This window comes from Syngnathus acus, chromosome 10 (assembly GCF_901709675.1).
Source record: "Syngnathus acus chromosome 10, fSynAcu1.2, whole genome shotgun sequence".
NCBI classification, from domain to species: domain Eukaryota; kingdom Metazoa; phylum Chordata; class Actinopteri; order Syngnathiformes; family Syngnathidae; genus Syngnathus; species Syngnathus acus.
Genome location: NC_051095.1, coordinates 21,381,484 through 21,402,297, shown reverse-complemented (window position 1 = coordinate 21,402,297; position 20,814 = coordinate 21,381,484). Strand labels below are relative to the sequence as shown.

The following is a 20,814-nucleotide window of genomic DNA, read 5'->3' as shown; positions in this document are numbered from 1 at the left end:
ATTTATTTGTCAGTTTGTTTTGTAGCTTTTACTGTCTATAATATGAGGTGCTCATACATTTATTTGGGTTGACAGTCATAATGGCCCTCCGAAAGAAGCTATGACTACAATGCGGCTGGCGAAAAAAAAAAGAGTTTGATATCCCTGCTGTAGACTGTGCCGCTGAGTGGAATAAACAGTTAACGTTCACTGAAATTTTGAGGACCCACACCACACAAAACCAAATGAGACGGTGACTCGCTCTGGCTTCATCCACCAAGATTGCAGTGGATGTGCAACAGAGTACACAAAAGAAAACACACAAAATAAAGAAGCTTAACACTGATTTTATTACGCAATTTGCAATACATCAAATGTCACAAAGGGTGGTCTGTCGTTTGGGCCAGTGCATTTCAGTGTTTTTGGTCAGATATGTTACCATCTGTGCCGCTGAGGAAGCCACACTTGTCTCAGGTCTGGATGAAGCTGAAAATGCACCTTTAGGTAGTCAATGCATCATCCTTCCACAATTCGACGAAGTACGTTGCCTAGACTGCCCTTGGCCATCTGGAGAGGCGTTTTCTCCTCCTTGTTTTCAATGTAAATGCTGGCTCCGTGTTCCACCAAGAGCTTTGCTGCTTCAACCCGCTCCTCATCGCACGCCAGGTGGCTAGTTCAACAAAATGGCAAAACAGTTGCAAATATAAATACACCTTTTGTCATTTAACATTTCCACATTGCTTGATTCAAGTAGTTTAGATCATGCTTTTATGGTTCAGCGGTAGGACAAGTGTTGCTCCAAACATACAGTGCTGTGTTGCCCTGCGAGTCCTGGATGTTGGTCGAGGCACTCTGTTTGAGAAGCAGCTGGATCAGGCGATAGTTGCCCTTGGTGGAGGCTCTATGAAGTGGAGTGGAATCAAGTTTGTCTGTGGCATTAGGGTCGGCTCCATTTTCAAGCAAGAGCAAGGCAATCTAGGAAAGAGGACTGAAATAAGCCTACTTTGCTTTGATTTTCTACTTTGTTCACATCGCGTGTTCCTTTAAAGACTGCCAAAGTGGTTCCAAGTTATATCTCAATATCCATTCACTTATACTGTTTGAGTATATATACAATAGAAATAAATACGAGTTCAAGATTTCTCATCTGTAAATGACTTTCACAACTTTTCATCAGAGGATATGATCTGAAGAAAAGAAATGCAGTTTTCGTTAACGGTGTTGATCATTTTTTGTGGCCCAGCGAAGCAACTAAAGTATGTACGTAATGTTACCGGCTGTCACTATGTTAATGGGATTGCGTGCATTTTTTTCCACTTTTTAAATATACTGTATCCCTCCATTCATCTACCACAATATCTACTGCATCATTTTCCATAACTTATGATTTGTAATTACATTTGATTTATACACACACACACAGTGAAAAAGGGGAGAAGAGAGAGAGAGCGAGAGAGAGAGACAGAGAGAGAATGATGGGGGAGAAAGTCAGAGGGAGGGGAGGAGAGGGAGAGAGCAGGAGGGAAAGTTAAGAAAGTTAGATATTTACCTCATATCTGTCCTTGGAGGCGGCATAATGTAGAGGAGTGCATCCATTTTGATTTACAGAGTTTAGCTGAGCGCCTTTGGCTATTAGTGCTTTGACAATGTCTTCTCTACCTGCAGATGATGCAATGTGAAGAGGGGTCCATGCAGCCTGGAAATAACATCAACAAGGGCTGTCGTTTTGAGTTCTTCCATTCGACAATCAATATTTCCCTGGCTTTGTCCCTATTTTAACCCTTATGATGCGTTTGCATCACTTTTTATTTATATTATTTTACTGCTTTACAGCCAATAGTCAATACATTTATATATACTTGAGTACATTGTTGTTATTTTGTATGTAAAAGAGGATCTGTATCCTGTAGTCTTTCTAGTATGCAGTCAACCTAAAACGATTTTCTTTTAGTGGACAACAGTAGAAAGGTAGAAAGAGTAATTATTTTATCTAAATGTACAGTACTGTGTTTTAATTCATACATCATCTTGCATGTTCACTTCAACTCCCAGGTCAAGCAGAAAAGAAACAATGTTGAAATGGCCAGCCGAACAAGCCCAGTGCAAGGCCGTTCTGTGATCCTGAAACAAGAGAAACGTGCAAAATTGAACATTTAGACTTTGCTATTCTATTATCACGTCAAATAAAACAAATTTTTACCTGGTCCGTTTTGCAGGCAAGGGCTTTATCAGATGTAATGCACTCTTTTAATTGCTCAAACTGGCCCAAATATGCCAAATTACACACGTCAACGTTTGAGACAGACCCTTCCATTCTTAAATATATTGTGCCGAAATGTATTCGGAAAATAATAACTTGTGCATATGCGTACACTGCCGAATTTGAACCACGGGTGAATGACTCAGGAAATTATAACTTCTACTTCCGCATACAACTCATGAACTCGTCACAATAAAAGCAAACGCGAGACATTTCCAAGGTGTTACACTGAAATGCTCTATATTTTAGATGCAGATACAACTACAGATAAACATAAATAATATGTGAATAAATAAAAAAGCCTCGAACAAACCTAGTTGGTAACTGCATTGCATGTGACCTACATCTATGTTTTATTTTGGTAGTTCAAGCTACATCAGCAGGAAGTAAATAAGCGTCTATGCCAACGCCAAGCAAGCGTCAAATCAAGCAATTTGAAATAATACAACGAACATTGCTGTGTTGTAAATCTCTTGCTAACGCTTTTATTTCATTCCGAGACATAGCAGACATTTTTTTTGCTCATGGCAGCGATGTTGGTAAGCTACAAATGAAACCTTTTTCGGCAACCGGCAGTTAACCTCTTGCTCGTAGTATTTGACTTGCACGTGTTCATGAACAAAAACACTAATTTGTTTGCAAACCGTTTCCCCATCCCGCAGGATTTCAGGACTCATGTGGACCAGTCTTGCAGGTATTCGGAGGAGTTCGTCAACATATACTACGACTGCATGGATAAGAAAAGAAGGGTGAGTGGCTGTTCAATTGGTGCAATGACAATGTAAATTGGAGTGATGTTTATTCTCAAACCAGCTCTCTTTCGACATCCTGGAATTATTTTAGAAAGAGTTTTATGAGATTCAAATTTTCGAGGTTACAAACTTTGCTGTCGCAAACAGACTCACTGTTTATTCCACTTCAACCTGAAGTCTATACATGTATATATTTGTGTCATATGTTATGACACAAATGACATGGTGTCTGTATAGCAATTGCATTTATTGGCCCGAATAACACAAAACAACATATACAATATCAAAACCATATTTACACTAACAAAAACATGTGTACACTGATATTTTTGAGTTTTATAGTGGTACACTAAGTAAAAAAAAAAAAAAAAGACAAAAGAAATACAGCCATCGATGCAGCATTTGAAGAAAAGAAAAAAAGGGCTCCTCCTCAGTCCTCGTGCATTGGCACCTTTATTTGCCACAGACACGCAAGTGCCTGCCTTGATGTCAAGCACTTCATAACGTGAACGTCCATTTTCGTTTCGGCATTGCTTGTAAACACTCGGTGTAGACTGGCTAGCCCACCCTATTTCGTAGCAAAGTGACTAGATTTGAGGAGAAGGGCGTGATTTATTTGCAAACGATACAGAAAAACCTGAAATTGAGTGAAAATGGAACTGAGTGTCAATTCTATTGACAATGTAATGTACATGTATTATGTTTGAGGCAGTCCAACAAAATCCCGGCCGATTTTGAACTCCCCCCTGACATTTTTTTAGGGCTCAAAAGTAGGACATGTTTGGGGAAAAAGAGGACGTCTGGTCACCCTAGTTTAGTCAGCTGTCAGGAGCAATTTCAGGAACGCACTAAAACCTTACCAGGTGATCGACCTTCTCTATCGTATAGTGTAGAGCAGTGTTTCCCAACCTTTTTTCATTCACGGCACACCTTTCCATTGGAAAAAATCTCGAGGCACACCACCAACAAAAATCTGTTAAGTGTTACACCAGCTGCTATATTAAAGTCAGTTATATTACAACAAAAGACGTAAAGTTCTATTCCTATATATGTATGGAGAATAAAAATAAATACTAAATATTCTTTAAATTGTATTTCTTTTGTAAATGAAAGTGAGTTTTTTTTTTTGTGGTCAAAATCCAAAAGAATCAATATAACTGTTTACTGTTTTAGACTAGCTCTATAAATATTGCGACAATAAGAACAAAGTCACTTTTAAAGACGCTCTGCTGTTCTGACAGCGACTGAGTGGCTATCACAGTCGAGGTGTCTTGACTTGACTGTGTATTTTATGTTGGTGAAAAATGAACAATCCAGGTTCTCCCGTTGAACTACATGCTCTGATTTCCATCGGACCGAAAACGCACCACAGCCGTCATAGTGTCACTGTTAGTAAAAGCACACAGCAACACACACATAAACTGAGTATGTGCCGATGCCACAACATGTAATCTCAAGATTCTCCGATTTGCCACGCATGCACGTTTAGCAAGTGACTGACCAGGCCTTGCGCTAACTGACCAGTGGTTTGGCAATCCTGTTTATAATGCACTCCGTAATTAATGTTGAACAATTTCCCACGGCACAGCTGAACATCTCTCACGGCACACTCGTGTGCCGCGGCACACTGGTTGGGAAACACTGGTGTAGAGTCTATACATTCAAACGCACATGTCCAACTGTTCAATGCTTCTATACGTTTTGTACACCTGTTCCCTTGACAACAAGGTGAACCGTAAAATGCTCAACAGGTGGTTAATCCATGAACTGACCAAGGAATTAAAGGATGCCCACTTGTTTGCCTTTGTGACTCTTCCAGTATTTATGTCTCAACTCAGTTAAGAACATCATGATGTCATCTTGTCAAAATGTGTTGAAATAAGTAATGTATTGGTCCATTCTCAGATCAAATGCAAATTTTGCCATTCAACATACTGGAGAACAGCAAGTTGTACAACTAAAGTGGACACAGAAACTTTTTTACTGTTACTTGGGATTATTTGTCCTTGCATTGTCTGTATACCACTGGGTGCTTTCCTGTCATACGATCACAGTACTGTTCGGCTTTCTGACGTCTCACTACTTGTTTCTCAGAACCTCACCAGACTCTACCTGGATAAGGCGACCTTGGTGTGGAATGGAAACACTGTGTCCGGACTAGTTGCCCTGGGAGAGTTCTTTGAGGCACTGCCCTCTAGCGAGTTCCAAATCCAAACACTGGATTGTCAACCAGTTCACGGTTAGTGACGTCCCAGGAGGTCAAATGGCAATACAATGTGGACCGAGGGTGTCCAAATGGATTCCTCTGAAGGCTGTATACAGAAAAATCAAAGTATAACTTTTAACATGATTTCAAATTGTTTTTTTGGGTTGCATTGGCCCTACTAGAATAGTTCCGCCCCAGCACTCAACTGTAGCTGAATCTTATTTTCCCCCCCACATTCAAAATCCAAACAAGAACAATCTGGCTAGTGGATCATTAAATGTTTAACTACCTTGATACAGGAGAAAAGTAGAGAAAAACATTTTTGCTTCTGAAACATTCTTTTAGTCACTGTGGCATAGAGAAATTTTGTTGCTCGAGTAGTTAAGTTGCAAATAGCTTTTTTGCATATCTAGCAGAGCCCTATAAAACAAAATGATTAGTACCTGTAGTAATTGTGTTAGTTTTTTTAAGGGGATCAGCTGTTTTAAATATCACCTGTGTCTTCCTTGGCTCACAGATCAAGCAACTCAAGGTCAGATGACTCTACTTGTAGTCACCGGCGGAACAGTCAAGTTTGAAGGGAACAAGCAGCGTTTCTTCAACCAGAATTTTCTTTTAACGGCTCAGGCGTCTCCAAACAACGATCAACCTGTGTGGAAGATTGCTAGTGACTGTTTTCGTTTTCAAGACTGGAATAGCTGATTGTCCTCAGCTAAATTGTCTTTTGATGTATATAGATTTGTAATGGGAAGAGAGGTGGAATGAGATCCACATTTAGTATGAAAAGGGTTTTATTTTCAAGAATAGCTTGAACAGTAAGGCCTGTGATTAGGATGAGTAGTTTGTGTACAGTATACAAACAAGTTCATGAAAATACATACAAACACGATACTGACTTGATCAGTTTCCCCTTTACAAAGGCTAAAGGTGTAGCTGCTGCCACCAAGCATGGTCTTTAGCCATTTATCGTGAACAAAGTAACCTGCTCAGCATGTGCTGAAAGTGCAAGCAAAAATCCTTTTGGCATTGTCCCAAAATAAAACATCTGCTCTTGGTGTTCCTGAGTCATTTATGGTTGGACATTTGGTCTTTTTCAGCATTGACATAAATAGCAAGAATAAAATTAGCCAGAATAAATTAAGTAAAGGTTGTCAAGCATATCTCTGGATAGGGGGTGTTGATGACCTAACGCTTCATGCAAACTCGTCGCATGGCCGTCGATACATTGAACAGTTTGTGAACAAAACGTCACGTAAAACCACTGACAAGTGCTGCAGACTGAAGGCACGGTAACATCAGTACTCCAACTACAAAAGAGTATCGTTATCAGTAACGGTTCAATGACTGTAACACAGACAGCACAGTATTAGCAATGCGTGGAGGTGTGATAGTTTTTGTTTAAGGGTTCCTTCCAAAAAAGCAGTAACCCATGGTCATCTTTAACCATCCTACTTCTACACACCAGTGGCACAGGTGGATCAAAAGCTGCATCTTCTGTGTTCAGCTCATTTTCATTTAAGTCCGTCTGGAACACAGACAGCAAAAAATCCCACACACTTCACAGGAAACTACAGGAAAAAAAGAGTGGCCAAGCTGAAATGAAGCCTCTTGGCTGGGAAAGAGTGCGACTTATTTGCCACCATACATCCTCTCTATGTGGTGGCGATAGTGGTTCTTAAGCTCTTTGCGCTTTAGCTTGAATGCATCTGTGACAAGACCCATCTCAGGTGTCCATGGCTCTGGGCTCAGATGGACCTTCACAGGAGTTTCAAAGCGCTGGAGTTTAACTACAAGGATGAGAAGACAGGTTCAATGACATTGTGTCAAAAAGGTAAAAGAGATGGAAATAGAATCGTCCTAAGACTATGAGCTCCTACTTTTAGCAGCAACCGCCTTGATTTCATTCAGGACCTCTTTCTCCATGTCATCATGGGTGCAGATGTCCTCCCAAGATGCATCCAGCCCCCTCTGCTTGGCCAGTTGCATCAGCCGCTTCGGGTTGGGAACCACAAAGCTGATCACGTAGTTCTGGTCACTGATGGGTAGGATAAGGAAGACAGGGAAATTAATTGAATACACGCCGCATTCAAAATATGTTAGTTGGAAATGGGGGCGACTCAAGCCAATGACTCATGCGTGCCAGATTTTATAGCTGCATCAGTTGAATGATTCATGAAGACTGCTGCCACCTTCTGGTCACTTGCCCTCACTAAAACGGAACATTTCCTTCCCCTTGTTGCCTTTCCTGTGCAACAGCCACACCTGGTTTTGGCTTTTGTTACAAATGCAACATTTGGCTTTGAACTTAGACAGAAGCCAATTCTCATCCTCTTTGTTGGCACATTCGCAATGGTTGCACGTGACTCACCTGTTTGCGTAAACACAAATGTTGTCGATGAGGGAGCTGTTCTTCAGGGCCGACTCCACCTTACCGAGAGACACGTACTCGCCCGCTTGCAGTTTGACCAGATCTTTTTTACGGTCTGAACAAGGATATAAAAAAGAAAAGAAAAAAAGTTAACACAAGGAAGCCAATCCAGTCATTTTTGTGATGATACATACCTACTATTTGGAGACAGCCATCTGGGTGCACCTCACCAACATCACCAGTGCAAAACCATCTTTGACCACTCTCGTCCACAAAAAAGTCCTCATCCTTACTCTCGTACTTGAAATAGCCCATGGTCACGTTTGGGCCGCCAATCAGGATCTCGCCTCTAGGGTTAGGCTTATCTTTGCTGGTGTAGCCGCCTAATTAAAGTAGCAAATGGAGACATCCAATAAGGCAGCAATAGACGGATGTATCACTGGAATGTGCAACAAGTCTGTTCCAACAGACATACCGTACCTTCAGCCCAGTCCCGCAGTCTCAACTCACAGCAAATAAGTGGCGCCCCAACACGGCCGGTGCTAATGTCTGCAACTGTATGGCAGAAAAATAAATTTGTGCATCATCATCACTATATGGTCCCCCTCTAAAATTATTGGAACAGCAAGGTCAATTTCTTTGTTTTTGTGTTATACTGAAGACATTAGGGATTCATATCAAAAGATAAAATACAAGTTCAGAAGTTTAGCTTTTGTTTTGTAGTACATGGACAGCACCTTTTCGTTGAAGCAACCCATTTTTAAAGTGAGTATAGAAATAGACATTATGAAATTAACTTGAAGTGAATGACATTTATTTTTTGGTGGCATATGCCTTACTTGCAAAAACCGCATTTGGGTGTTTCTTCATAGCTCTCATGTTTCTGGCATCAGCTGCTGTTGATCTTTGACTAACCTGTTTAACGTTTGTTGCTCTGTACACCAGTACGTAGTTACTTTTTCAGGACATTCCAAATTAATTGTACTGTTGTTGTATTGGATATGGCAACAAAACTAAAGGAATTGGCATTTCCGTTCTAATGGTTTTGGAGTCGACTGAATTTCTACAGAAAGACTGGAAAGTCAAAAGCTAGGAAGTAATGTGCATTTTAAGAAAAGGTGTTTCTGATCCTCAAAGTAAAACTGGTACAGATGCCCTCGCTTACAAGCGGACACGTTCTAATTGTTCCGTGTTTGCACACATTTCTGGTGGGACGGGAACTGTTAATTGCATCTCCAAGCTTTTACTTTCTTCATAAATATTAAAATTCAAGTGTGTTCTCATGTTCATCTGAAAGAGCCTGTAAATTGTTTGAGACTAATTGCCAATGAGACATTGTCTGTACAAGCAAAGGAGTGGCACTAAGAGCTGATAGGTGAGGAATTGTCAAGAAACTGTGAGGGAATACAATATACTGTATCTGGACACACAATTAGCTAAACAATTAACTCGAACCAAACAATTGTTGAATCATTGGATTTTCATATTTTTATTGTTTAATAAAAGCTTGGCTTCAGTTCACTGGGATTAACCTGGGAGCGCTACAGCTTGCAAGAAAGCTGCTCCTAAACTGAACTTCTTGATTTGCAATCATTTCAAGCCTTGTTAAACTGTAACAGATGTATCTTTTTGTCAGAATTTCCAGTCGACTAGTCAAGGTCAACAGTCTCTCTCTGACGTTCCACAATGTTTGGAGTGTTTGGAAGGGAACACAATGATTCAGTGGTCAAGTTCTTCCTTTACACGTAACCGATTGAGAGAATGACTCATGTGCATATCATGTGCGAGGTACACACTGTAACTGAAAGCTAGACTTCTTGCTGGTTGCTTTATTTTTTGTTCAAGCAAAGAATGATTTCCTCCTTTGACAATTTTTTTTGGCTAGTCTTCAAACTCTCCACATCCGCTGCGGTCAAAAAGATCTACTACACTATACACAATTGTTTTGCCGAAATCTATGCTCACATGGACAAAAAAAAAATCACTTGTGAAGCACTATTAGAAAAAGACGAGGCTGGAAAAAAAAAGGCTGCTTCCGTCCTAATTCATTCGATTTACATTTGTGCATAGATATGCTGAATGTCCGCAAATGTTTAAATAAAAATAAAAAAAGTTGGCACCGCCATTAAGTGGTTACATGATTGAAATTTGAAAAACAGTTAAACCTTTTGTTGGAATGCTTGAAGATATATTATCAGTGATTATACACGCAATATAAATACATGTGTATTGTAACGTTATGGCCCGAGGCCTTTAAGGGGGAAGGTCTTGGTGCTTGCCTCCAATTATTTCCTGTGCCTGCTCGCCCAAGCAACCTGCCGCCTGTCTCTGTGCGGTAAGTAAGAGCCAACCAGCGTGTGGGTGCTCATGCTCGCCACCATCTGTCAGCAGGGTGCCACTGATGCCTACCTCACGGGCTAAGAATTCCCTTCTGTTTGCACATTTAGTTACTTTAGTCTTAGTTTGTTATTTCTTTGTGCAATGTAACCATTTTGTGTGCACTCCATCCTGACAGTATGTATTACTTTCATGATAAAATATCTGTGCTGACTGGCAAGAACATCAATAGACAGATATCACTAGATTGTTTTTGTTCTACCAGGCAAAAGCGTGCAAGTCCAGAGCCAAAACACACAAAAAAAAGTCTGATCAGTGGTTGTGTGATTACAGCCTTACCCTCAGTGATGGTGCCTGCTCCACAAGTTTCAGTGAGGCCATAGCCTTGGCCCACAGGGCAGCAGAAGCACACATTCATGAACCTCTGTGTAGCCGGGGACAAAGGAGCTCCTCCCGACAGCATCAACCGCACTCGCCCGCCCAGCAGCTTCTTCACTTTTTTAAACAACAGGCTGCAACAAGGACACGTATGTGTCACACCTTATAATTTTATCAAGTTCAACCTGCTACTCTGCATGTACTTTGCGTGTAGCAACATGAAAACAGTTGTTGCAAGACAATTCCTTACGCATTGCAGAGAGGTGCGTCGTAGCCTCTCCTGATCTGCTTTAGTTTGTATTGGTAGCCCAGGTTGAAGAGCATCTTCTGAACATAGTTCATCTCCTGCACTTTGCTCATCACGTTCTTGTTTATGCGATCCAGAATTTCCTATTTGGTGGGGCAAAAGAAGAAACGATGAGCTGAGCAGGGGAATAGAGCAAAAACCAACATGATTCTTACCGGCACAGCTGCCATCAGTGTGGGTTTAAGCATAGAGGAGTCTCCCTTGCTTCCTCGTTTTATTTTTGAGGACTAGAAGAACAAGAAGACACAAAATTAACCCACCGCATAGAGCCTATGACGACTAAGTGTAGCAAGCACACAAAATGACTGAAGAAGACCCTGCAGAACATTTACCTGATCAGACAGTGTGTGGGGGGAAGAGTAGCCTATCGGACACCCATACGTGACACAGCTGATCTCCGCAGTCATCTCCAGCACATGAGCCAGAGGCAGATAGCCGATGTAAATATCCTTGGGCCTGTTTAGGCACAGAAATAAAAAGAGGTGAGATCTGTGTGGCCACATCTTGTGTTGTGGTTGGAAAATATTCAAGCACAGTTGGTGACCCCTGAGCAAGCACTGCCCATGACAGCCAATCAAGGAAACAATGACCCATTTTTAGGGAAAGTCAAATCAAAATTGCCTTGTTCTATGCGCTCCAACTAGTCTCAACATGCTGTTCTGATTAATATTGTTTCTAGAAAATAAATAACGCTCCCGTCAAATAATCCTCCTGATTTTATCCATCTCAGGGGGTGGTTAACCTTGTACTGCATCAAAGTGCCTAGTAGTGCCGGTAACTGTTTCTGGTCTAAAACCACAACTTCATGAAAAATGGTGGGGACACAGTAAAAGCTGTGATGGGCATGGAAACACATCTTCAGTGCTGTATATCAGGGCTGCGTGCCAGCATAATCAAACCATTCTTTGCTTCTTTCTTTCTAATAACACGCTGTGCCATCTCTGCCATGCACAGTCTCTATTGTCAGCACTTGTGAGGTTCTGGCAATTCTGTAACTGAGGAAATGAATGAATGAATGAATGAATGAATGAATGAATGAATGAATGAATGAGACAGCAGATGATTTAGTGTCTGTTTTGCAACTGCCAATTTGGATTTCAAAAATGTAAGGGGCTTCTGACTTTCGTCTGGAGGATTCATTCTGTAGTTAGAAGGGCTTTGTTGGCAGCTGTTACCTAAAAATCTCACAGTAGACACCCGCTTATTAACCTTTCCTGATCCAACTGGCAGCCTCAGGTCTGTTGCTGCTTCTAAGCAACTAAATCACTGCTCTTTAATGTGAATAGTTCCACGCAATGGGCATACGCGACTCCAGTCAGCCGAACCTAGTACGTACAACTAAATCTCGATTTTACGCGGACTTTGAGGTCCAGAATTTGGGAATCGCATTAGCTCTGAAAGCGCGTTGGATAGAAAGTCTTGTTTTTTTTTTTAAGAAAGGCATGTTCTTAGGCAGCCGAAAGGGTCCTTCGTTACATTAATTTAGGTCAGGCATGTTGTTGGACAACCCATTCCGTTTGCACCACACATCGAAGTCTGTTGACATATTAAAAAAGAAGTAATACGCAGACGCCAATATCAGACGGATTGAGGAAGTCATTTTGATGCTATGTGAATTGGATGGAAGCGAGAACAAAGCAGTCACTTATTCTACAACTACGCTCTTTGACCTGTGAGCGACTGTGTGGATGAGGTGCTTCTGCGAACTTCCCCCTTTACGAATCAAAAACGATCCTTGCTATCCGTAACACTGTAACAAAGCAGTCATAACGGTCAAACAGCCCAACTTCTTATTATCAAATGCCTTTAAATTGGTCACGGGAATTCGTCGAATCACTAGCGCTAAGATTTACGCGTTAGTCATTGAGCTTCGCACAGTTCTTTGATCATCCATTTACAATACTACTTGAAAATGTATTTATGACGAAGAAAATCGGGATCAATGACCAAACCGCGTTAGACAGCAAGTCGCCTGGAATCGAAGCGTGTAAAATCGTTCAGGTGCACTAGCTGGTGCAGTATAAACTAAACTACCTGCATTAGTTGTCATGAGAGACACGCATGCATCCAGTAAAAGTTTTTGGGACTATGGTTGAATCTCAATTTTGCTATTTAAAGTGTTTCAATGAAACACAAAATGCAAATTTTGCCCCGCAAACTGATGCAAAACTCCTTATATCGAGCTTTGCAGCCAGTTTGGGAAGCTGGTTGGTAGTTTATACTTGCTCGTTAGAACAATTAAAAAGTAATCCATCCAGATTTCACCATTACAGCTCAAGGTTTAACTCCTTAGGCCAGGGGTCGGGAACCTATGGCTCGCGAGCCAGATATGGCTCTTTTGGCGACGTTAAAAACGTTATTAAAAATAATACATTATTACACTCAAAAAATCATTGGTCTTAATTCAAATACATGCATTTAATTGTATTTAACCTATCTTTTTTTTTTGTTTTGTTCTTTTAAATGGTATGGCTCTCAAGGGAAATTATTTTTAAAAAAATGGGCATTTATGTCTCTGTCCGCAAAAAAGGTTCCCGACCCCTCCCTTAGGCTGTGTTTTCTAAATATTTGAACATACCCGAGTCCAGGGATGCGTTCACATTGGCCTGTCATTCCTGCGATCAAATTACTGTGGATAATCATGACTCCTTTTGGGCGCCCAGTGGAGCCGCTGGTGTACATGACCACAGCCAGATCAGACGGCTCCGGCTTCACAAGTTCCTTTCCCACTGCAAAACAGACACATCGTTTAAAAAAAAAAAAAAAAACTACAATTACATTATTTACTGTTTCTTTCTGCACATTCCCTACGGTGCAAAACACAATATGGTAACTTATGAAAGACAACAAACAGATGTGACAGAAACGGCATGCGGGGAGTCAGCCATGGAAAGGCAAACTGGTTTTCAGAGGTTGAAGTGGGCCTAAGTAGAGATGTCTCCATACATTTAGAAGCTGGTTGAGCCCCGTTATTTTGACATTTTAAGCGATGTATTGACAATGATTTCCAATGGACAAATTGCGATCGCTCCCTCAAATGACCACCAAGACATGAAGGGAGGGGAGGGGGCATGGCCATATTCCTCATTAACAGTGAGCATTTTTAAGGCATTCATTATTTCATTATTTCTACAAAATGAATGGGCTTTTTTCATTTCCCTGATCAAAATATTCATAAACTGAGCTTGTAGGTGAAAAATGGACCATGCTTGCTTTTGTCTCTCTTTTAACTTACAAAAACAAATCTGGCTGTAGATACACAACCTTAAGTTAAAAACTATGATTATAATTAATGAGTGTGCAATTAGCACAAAGGTGCAACCGATAAACTGAGGGCGGCTGGACTCGGATGCCACGATCAGGAGTGGCCAAAATTGACATCTTGGAATGAACCCCAAGCACTACTGTTGAAACTCTAAACAGGGCACAGAATCCAAAACAAACTGGAGCCTTTGCGGAACATTGCTGCTGCGAACCCACGGTTATTAGAGTTCTTCTCATTAGGTCAATAAAACGGAAAATGTTTACAGGCAAGGACTCTGAAATTACGGACGGAGAACCTGAATAAAGTAACAATGAACAGAGATAAATAATCATTTAACAATTGGAAATCAAAGACACTCAAGTGGACAATCAATAAAATATACTTCAATGTGTTCTGTGCACGAATGGTGTTTGAGTGTTTCGGGAATGTAAACAGCCAGGTATACATTTTTCTGCTGCAAAGCACAATCACAAATAACTAGAATTTGAAGTTGCTAAGACACCTCACACATTCAAACTGAGTATGAGAATTTCTCTTGGTGCAGTATTGTACATGGTCAAGGTGTGACAGAACACTCACTATTTTCAGGCAGTGTGCCCAGATTTTGCACTTCTTGCATACTGTGGATAGAGACTCCTGCCGGGTAGCCTGCTGTGGTCACTTTCTTCTGGTCCGCATAGATTATATGTTTCAGTTTGGGGATATTTGGAAGCACATTCTGGACAAACAAGAGCACAAATGGGGAGTCAAAATACTTTCATACAAGATTTTTCTTTTTTTTTTGCTCTGAATCTGCTCATGTCTCTATGTACAGGACACCACAGTTTCTCTAGGAGCTTGACTGAGCTTGTGTAGAGTAAAAAGAGACTTGTAAACTGAAAGCTGTCACCACCAACCAGAAATGTAAGTATGGAAATAAACCGTGAGAGGGCAAAGCATCCCGACATTTTCTTGTTTTATTAGCTTTGAACATCCTAATTTCACAACAAGTGCTTATATATTCGGGCTTACATTTGCGAGGAAGCTCTTTGTACAAAAGCCGGTACAACTGCAAATGTTGGAAATAGGCCTGTTTAATTTGCTTTGTGAGGGAAAACTAAAGCAAGTTCAATATTTAGAAATTCACATTTATTTTTTGTGGTGATTATTTGAGACCCATTGTCTATTAGGACAACCACTATTTGGAGTGTATAGAGCAAGTTGAGAAGGGGCAAAGCGGATGGTAATGATGATGCAGAGGGATAAACTCACTTTTAGTTTTGTTTCGAGCAGTTCCACACTTGTGACAAGATGAGAAACTCCAGTTTCATTCAGTCCAAATGCAATTGCCTCCTCTCCCAAGGTTGCATAGAATGTCACCACTAGTGAGAAAACATTTTTTTTTTTTTTAGTGAACATGTACACGCTGTGTTTTCGACACAATTCACAGGAAAGACAATGTAAATACGCACATGGGAAATTATGCCTAAAGCATGTTTGGGCAGTTATCATCCATTCGGCTCTGGTCTCACAGAAGATTGCAATAGTGCTTTTGGGTTTCTGTCCGAGGGCTGTCAATCCGCTTCCAAACTGACTGGCGAGTGAGTCAATTTGGTTGTAGGAGAGCCATTTGTAATCACCAAGGATCAGCTAACGGGAGTCAATACACAAATGCGAAGCCATTAGTCATCCAAAACTGTACACAAAACAAAAAAGGTTAGCCTCAAATGAATAAATGACATAGGTTAGCCTCAAATGAATAAATGACGTATCTACTAACTTTTTTAAAAATTTTCCCATTGGGCTGCATCTCGTTTTCCTCACTCAGCACTTCTCTGGTGCCGAGACACGGCGAATCTCCAAAGCGCTCCACTGCGAATGCAAACAACTTATCTAGAGTGTTCTTGCCCGGCAGGTCTTCCTTGGCCAGCGTGTCAAAGTGGTCCACAGAGCGGTAGGGTCCCTCCGCGCATCCTGAAGTGGAGCGAGCCTTGACCCGCTTGGACATGGCGTTCCTCTGTCCGGCACCGGTGATGTAGTACCATGGTAGGAAGGAGAGGACAGAGTAGAGCCACACCACAAGGTGGACTGGAAAAAGGAGGATAGACTGGACAGTATCTGACTGGAAAGCCATACCGTGGTGGATGTGATGGGGGAGGGATAGGGATGCTTCAAATGGGGTAGGGAAATGCTTAAAAGGCTAGGGGAGAACTATGAAGCCCAGCAATGGCGCGACGTCCACGGTCCCTCAGATCCCAGGGTATTGAACTGAAATTACAACATAAAAGCCTGTCACAAAAGCAAGCAGTGTTATATTTGACACCTAATCAAGAAGCATCAATATGCCCTTTTAAGACATGGGAACTTCAGCGCATAATTCAAGACCTTTTAATCATTTGAAGTTTCTGTAAAGTGCGTCTTTGTCATCAGCCTGGTGCTCTCTGATGGAAACAAAATCAAAGGGCAAAGGAACTTTTTGTATCAGAATCTAAGGAACTTTATTTCCTAGTAATTCTGGTGCCGAGCACAGAAGTCCAACAATAGAACACCGTGGGCGGGGTCATTCCGCCCAATCACGCCCTTCCAATCCTCACTGTCATTGCCAACGTGAGCATTGAAGTCACCCAGTAGAACGATAGAGTCCCCAGAAGGAGCGCTCTCCAGCACTTCTTCTAAGGACCCCAAAAAGGGTGGGTACTCTGAACTGCTGTTCAGTGCATAGGCACAAACAACAGTCAGGACCCGTCCCCCCACCCGAAGGCGGAGGGAGGATACCCTCTCGTTCACCGGGGTGAACCCCAATGTGCAGGCGCCCAGCAATAAGTATGCCCACACCTGCTCGACGCCTTTCACCGTGGGCAACTCCAGAGTGGAAGAGAGTCTAGCCCCTCTCGAGAGGGCTTGTACCAGAGCCCAAACTATGTGTGGAGGCAAGTCCGACTAGACATAGTCGGACTTGCCTCCACACATAGTTTGAAGTGGCTGGGGAGAGGGAAGTCGGGGAGTCCCTCCTAAAGCTGCTGCCCCCGCGACCCGACCCCGGATAAGCGGAAGAAGATGGATGGATAATTCTGGTGCAGGGCCAAAAGTGTTACAAGTTACAACTGCTATCATTCATCAGCGTACACTTGGAATAAATATTTTTGGGAGGGTTGACTCCCAAAAGATTATTTCTCTTGCACTATTTCCTTTGTTGCATATTGCAACAAATTAGAGTTCTACCTGCATCACAAAACCGGACAAGCCCTAGATTTTACATTATGTAAATGACAAACTATGAGAATAAGGAACAGAAGAGCAGTAACACATTTTGAATAATGAACAAAGGATAAAGCATTTGAATAAATGCAAATTTTTTTGACACTTGATGATTTGATATTTGAAGAGAGAAAATAATTTTAGTACGGCGCATCCGATCCATTACAACCACGAGAACCAAAATCAGATGTTTTAAAATCACACCTAAAAATGAATCGTAACTACTAGATAGGCTTCTTACAGCTTAATAGAAGTTAGATTCATGACTTTTTGATACAATTTGAAATGACATTGAAGGCCAACTTCCCTACGTCCTCACAGTCCCTCATAGTCCTAAATTGCTACATTACACATATGACACACAGATGTTCTTAAGAATCCTGACTAAAACTACATTGCTATTTTATTGTTTCCAATATTGTGATTGCGCAATCTTACCACAAGAGTCATTCTGTAATTTTCTGCATTAGTTCTTTTTAGGTTTGAGACTAATTACAATAATAAAACTCTACTTGGCTTTGAACATTCTTTTGACTTTTGAAAGATTGATTTGGAAATGTAATGCCATTTAAGGCATTGTTTTTACATTCAGTGCCCTTCAAGACTTAAAGGATCTGAGAGCGGCGAGATAAGTTATTTTAGGAATACTAATAAAAAAATCATTCTTTACATTTACAAAATTATTCATATTTTTTATGGCAATTTTGAGGAAACAGTACATTCAATACAAAAGGATCCAGGAAACGTCAAGCATAATTTCCAGTTATTTATCCTCAAGAGATGTAGTGATGGTTGTTTTTAAAAGACTATAAAGTTGAATTGAGTTGACTGACCTTTCAAAAGAATGATGTCAAAGTCTGAATGACTGTGAGCAAAACCACACAATGACCAACATTCATCAGCATCTGCAAGACACGCCAGGCTTAACCGCACCCTCCCCCCCCCAAAAAGTGTCTACTGTATGTAATCAGCTAAGGAACTTGGGATGGATGAGCGTCTTCCAACCAATCACAGCACGCAGCCCATCGTGCGAAGGTCAAGCTCGCCTCCTCATTGACCTCACAGGTGATGATGACCCGGCAACTACTAAACAGTTTTTAATGCGGCAAGATGCTAATGAAATTGTGTCAAAATAAATTGTGTTACGGTAGCCGTAACAAAACGTACCTGAATTATCGCATCATGACTATGATCGGAAGTTAAAACAAGACATAAGAGACTCGACTGGATCTGCCTTGAAGTGTACACGTCACTGCGTTGTGGAACATTGGCTGACTAATATTTGTCAAGTGAATTAGTCAATGTATTTTTTTACGTCAAATATGCGACCTTAGTAATCACAGTCTCAGCATTGCCACATTTCCCGTTCACTTGCGCCACAACACAGACTCACCCCACGTTATTTGTCGTTAAATATGAACACATTTATTTTCAAAGAATCGGAAGCAAAGAGAACAGCCGCCGCTCGTCCAAGTGTGCCAGCTCGGCTTTGAGCAACCGTTGATGCCCGCCAAACAACGGAGACGAGGACCAGTTTGGTCGAAAGCTATTCTACGCTTCCCTCTCAAATGAACCGCCACTTCATTCTACAAACAGATAAAGCCACTAATAAGATTAGTGGGCCAGCAAGCGAGTGATAGCCATCAATTGCCATGCTGGCCCCATTCTTACCTTTGACAGCGGGAACCCGGCGAGTCGTGACTCGTGTCTCCATTCACAATGACCGACAGTTACCTCCTCGAAGGACTCAGAAACACGGAACTACTACGTCATCTGATTCCATTTCTCTCGACCAATGGGAAGGGGAAATAAACTTAACCCTCTCAACCATCTACACCCCAAGTATTATATGAGCATGTGCAAGTGTCTGATTTTGCCTCGCGTGCACACACACACACGCACATTATATTATTTATTTTCTTCTTATTTATATTTTTATGATAAAGCATATATATATATATATAGAGAGAGAGAGAGAGAGAGAGAGAGAGAGAGAGAGAGAGAGAGAGAGAGAGAGAGAGAATAAAAAGAAAAAAATAATAAATATAAATGACTAAAAATATATAATAAATCCAAAGGAAAGGCAGATAAAAAACCTTGTGGCATTTGCCAAGGCGTATTGCCTGCTAAACGGATAGATGCTGGAAAAGTGGCAGAAGGTGAATCTTAAGTTGAATTACACTACAGCGCCCACAAATGGATGCAAGATTCACCCAGAAAATCAGGCATGAAAATCATTTAACATATTTGGGATAGAATTAAAGAGGAAGCATGGAAGACAAAACCAAAAAATCTTGATGAACTCTGGGAGGCATGGAAGACTGGATTCTTTGCCATTCCTGATCACTTCATCAATAAATTGTATGAATCATTTTCGAACCGCATGGATGCAGTCCTTCAAGCTCATGGAAGTCATACAAAATATTAACTATGGCTATAATAGCACAACAACTTCATTCACCAATGTGACACATTGTGTTCATTAAATGATTCATATTTCTGCAGTGAAGCAAATTCATTTTCATACGTTCCACCTCGTTTGCCTGTTTTATGTTTTAACAATTCACAACCACAGTCCGTTGGCTGTTGACTGCAATTCGCCCGCTAAACTAAACTGCCCTTACACCAGTTTGTGGACCCTGTGGAGGTTTTCTTGTGTGTTTTGGGGTGTTCTTCTAGGTATTGAGGGGAGCTGTGTGGCGCACCTCGGGATCATTTATAATATTTAAGCCTCTCACCAGCTGGTGTTACTTTTTTCCTTTGTTATTGTCTTTGTTGCTTTGCTTTGATGACTTTTAACTTTTGCACTTATTGGTTTTCTTTGTGGCGCCGTTGTGAGTGGGAGCCTTTTCTAGAAGCCTATTGAGTTGCACTCATGTCCTCAGTATGTCTTTTATATACCCACTCTGTGGTATGAACGCTGCTGGAAACCTGAATTTCCCCCCAGAGATCAATAAAGTATCCATCCATCCATCCATCCATCCATCCGTCCATCCATCCATCCATCCAGCCTTCCTTTTCTTTGATGCACTGCAATCAGAAGAGTGCCTTACGCTTGGGAGCTATATGTATATTTACTATATGTATATATACACACTATATGTGTATATATATGTATGTAGTGTATGTGTTCTTAAAGTGCTGACATCTAAGACTCAATGTAAACAGAAGCATGTGTAACAGGTGAAGCAAAAAAAGTGTGGGCGAGACTTGGCCACGCCCACCCAAAAATCATTCAATGCTAGGCTAACAGTAGACCTTCCTGTTGGACAAGGTGAAATAAAAAAATAAAAAAAGTTTTGCCACTGTAGTGGGGAGCCCAATAGACGATCGATGTTGCTGTAAAGCCCATGTCAGTGCTCCTTTAAAGTGGAAGAATTTTATTTCATTCCGCACGATGATGACTGGATAGCACATGCACCTCAGTGCAGAAGGTCTTGGATTCGAATCCGCACTACGATTTTCCTGTAGAATCTGTATGCTCTCCCCGTGCTGCCGTGTTTCTCTGCGTGCTCTGGCTTCCTCCCACATTCCAAAATCATGCATTGGAGGTTAATTGAACATTAATTTTCCATAGGTGTGATTGTCAGTGTGAATCATTGTCTGTGTGTGCTGCCCGCCCCCTAGTTAGCCTTTCGTAACACAAATCACGATAATCAAATAATGACTCCAAAAATAATTTCATTTGGGGGGGGCATAAGTCAGCTCTCAGCTCTCCAGTTTTG

The 20,814-nt window shown here is 41.3% G+C and overlaps 3 protein-coding genes across 6 annotated transcripts; 1 reads left to right on the top strand and 2 right to left on the bottom strand.

Moving 5' to 3' along the window:
* Window positions 1–308: 308 nt before the first annotated feature.
* psmd10 (proteasome 26S subunit, non-ATPase 10) lies at window positions 309–2,384 on the bottom strand. The gene is made up of 5 exons (XM_037261550.1): window positions 2,180–2,384; window positions 2,002–2,100; window positions 1,529–1,675; window positions 788–954; window positions 309–649 (listed from the first exon to the last, which is right to left on the bottom strand). Exons 1-5 carry the CDS (start codon window positions 2,291–2,293, stop codon window positions 496–498), a joined length of 681 nt encoding a protein of 226 aa, XP_037117445.1. The 5' UTR covers window positions 2,294–2,384; the 3' UTR covers window positions 309–495.
* A 236-nt stretch (window positions 2,385–2,620) lies between these two features.
* nxt2 (nuclear transport factor 2-like export factor 2) lies at window positions 2,621–6,252 on the top strand. The gene is made up of 4 exons (XM_037261551.1): window positions 2,621–2,778; window positions 2,902–2,988; window positions 5,086–5,230; window positions 5,715–6,252. Exons 1-4 carry the CDS (start codon window positions 2,764–2,766, stop codon window positions 5,897–5,899), a joined length of 432 nt encoding a protein of 143 aa, XP_037117446.1. The 5' UTR covers window positions 2,621–2,763; the 3' UTR covers window positions 5,900–6,252.
* On the bottom strand, window positions 5,971–18,865 carry acsl4a (acyl-CoA synthetase long chain family member 4a). 4 transcript variants are annotated; one of them, XM_037261548.1, is made up of 16 exons: window positions 18,761–18,865; window positions 15,968–16,099; window positions 15,612–15,848; window positions 15,304–15,481; window positions 15,104–15,213; window positions 14,432–14,570; window positions 13,166–13,316; window positions 10,920–11,043; window positions 10,743–10,814; window positions 10,531–10,670; window positions 10,242–10,414; window positions 8,046–8,120; window positions 7,760–7,948; window positions 7,566–7,680; window positions 7,075–7,232; window positions 5,971–6,984 (listed from the first exon to the last, which is right to left on the bottom strand). In XM_037261548.1, exons 3-16 carry the CDS (start codon window positions 15,837–15,839, stop codon window positions 6,827–6,829), a joined length of 2,010 nt encoding a protein of 669 aa, XP_037117443.1. In that variant the 5' UTR covers window positions 15,840–15,848; window positions 15,968–16,099; window positions 18,761–18,865; the 3' UTR covers window positions 5,971–6,826. The 4 variants fall into 4 exon arrangements, with proteins under 4 accessions (XP_037117443.1, XP_037117442.1, XP_037117441.1 ...); XM_037261547.1 differs by adding an exon at window positions 17,923–18,172 and having other exon boundaries at window positions 15,612–16,099; window positions 18,761–18,825; XM_037261546.1 differs by having other exon boundaries at window positions 15,612–16,099.
* Between the last annotated feature and the right edge of the window lie 1,949 nt (window positions 18,866–20,814).

Coding starts and splice junctions, on each gene's coding strand:
- nxt2 (XM_037261551.1), top strand. Junction 2,989..5,085: donor GCATGGATAAGAAAAGAAGG/GTGAGTGGCTGT, acceptor CTTGTTTCTCAG/AACCTCACCAGACTCTACCT. Junction 5,231..5,714: donor GGATTGTCAACCAGTTCACG/GTTAGTGACGTC, acceptor CTTGGCTCACAG/ATCAAGCAACTCAAGGTCAG.
- acsl4a (XM_037261546.1), bottom strand. CDS start 15,965: ATGGCTTTCCAGTCAGATACTGTCCAGTCTATCCTCCTTTTTCCAGTC. Junction 15,214..15,303: donor CTTTAGGCATAATTTCCCAT/GTGCGTATTTAC, acceptor TTTTCTCACTAG/TGGTGACATTCTATGCAACC. Junction 14,571..15,103: donor TGCTCGAAACAAAACTAAAA/GTGAGTTTATCC, acceptor TTGTTTGTCCAG/AATGTGCTTCCAAATATCCC.
- psmd10 (XM_037261550.1), bottom strand. CDS start 2,293: ATGGAAGGGTCTGTCTCAAACGTTGACGTGTGTAATTTGGCATATTTG. Junction 1,676..2,001: donor AAGTGAACATGCAAGATGAT/GTATGAATTAAA, acceptor TGTTATTTCCAG/GCTGCATGGACCCCTCTTCA. Junction 955..1,528: donor CCTCCAAGGACAGATATGAG/GTAAATATCTAA, acceptor CCTCTTTCCTAG/ATTGCCTTGCTCTTGCTTGA.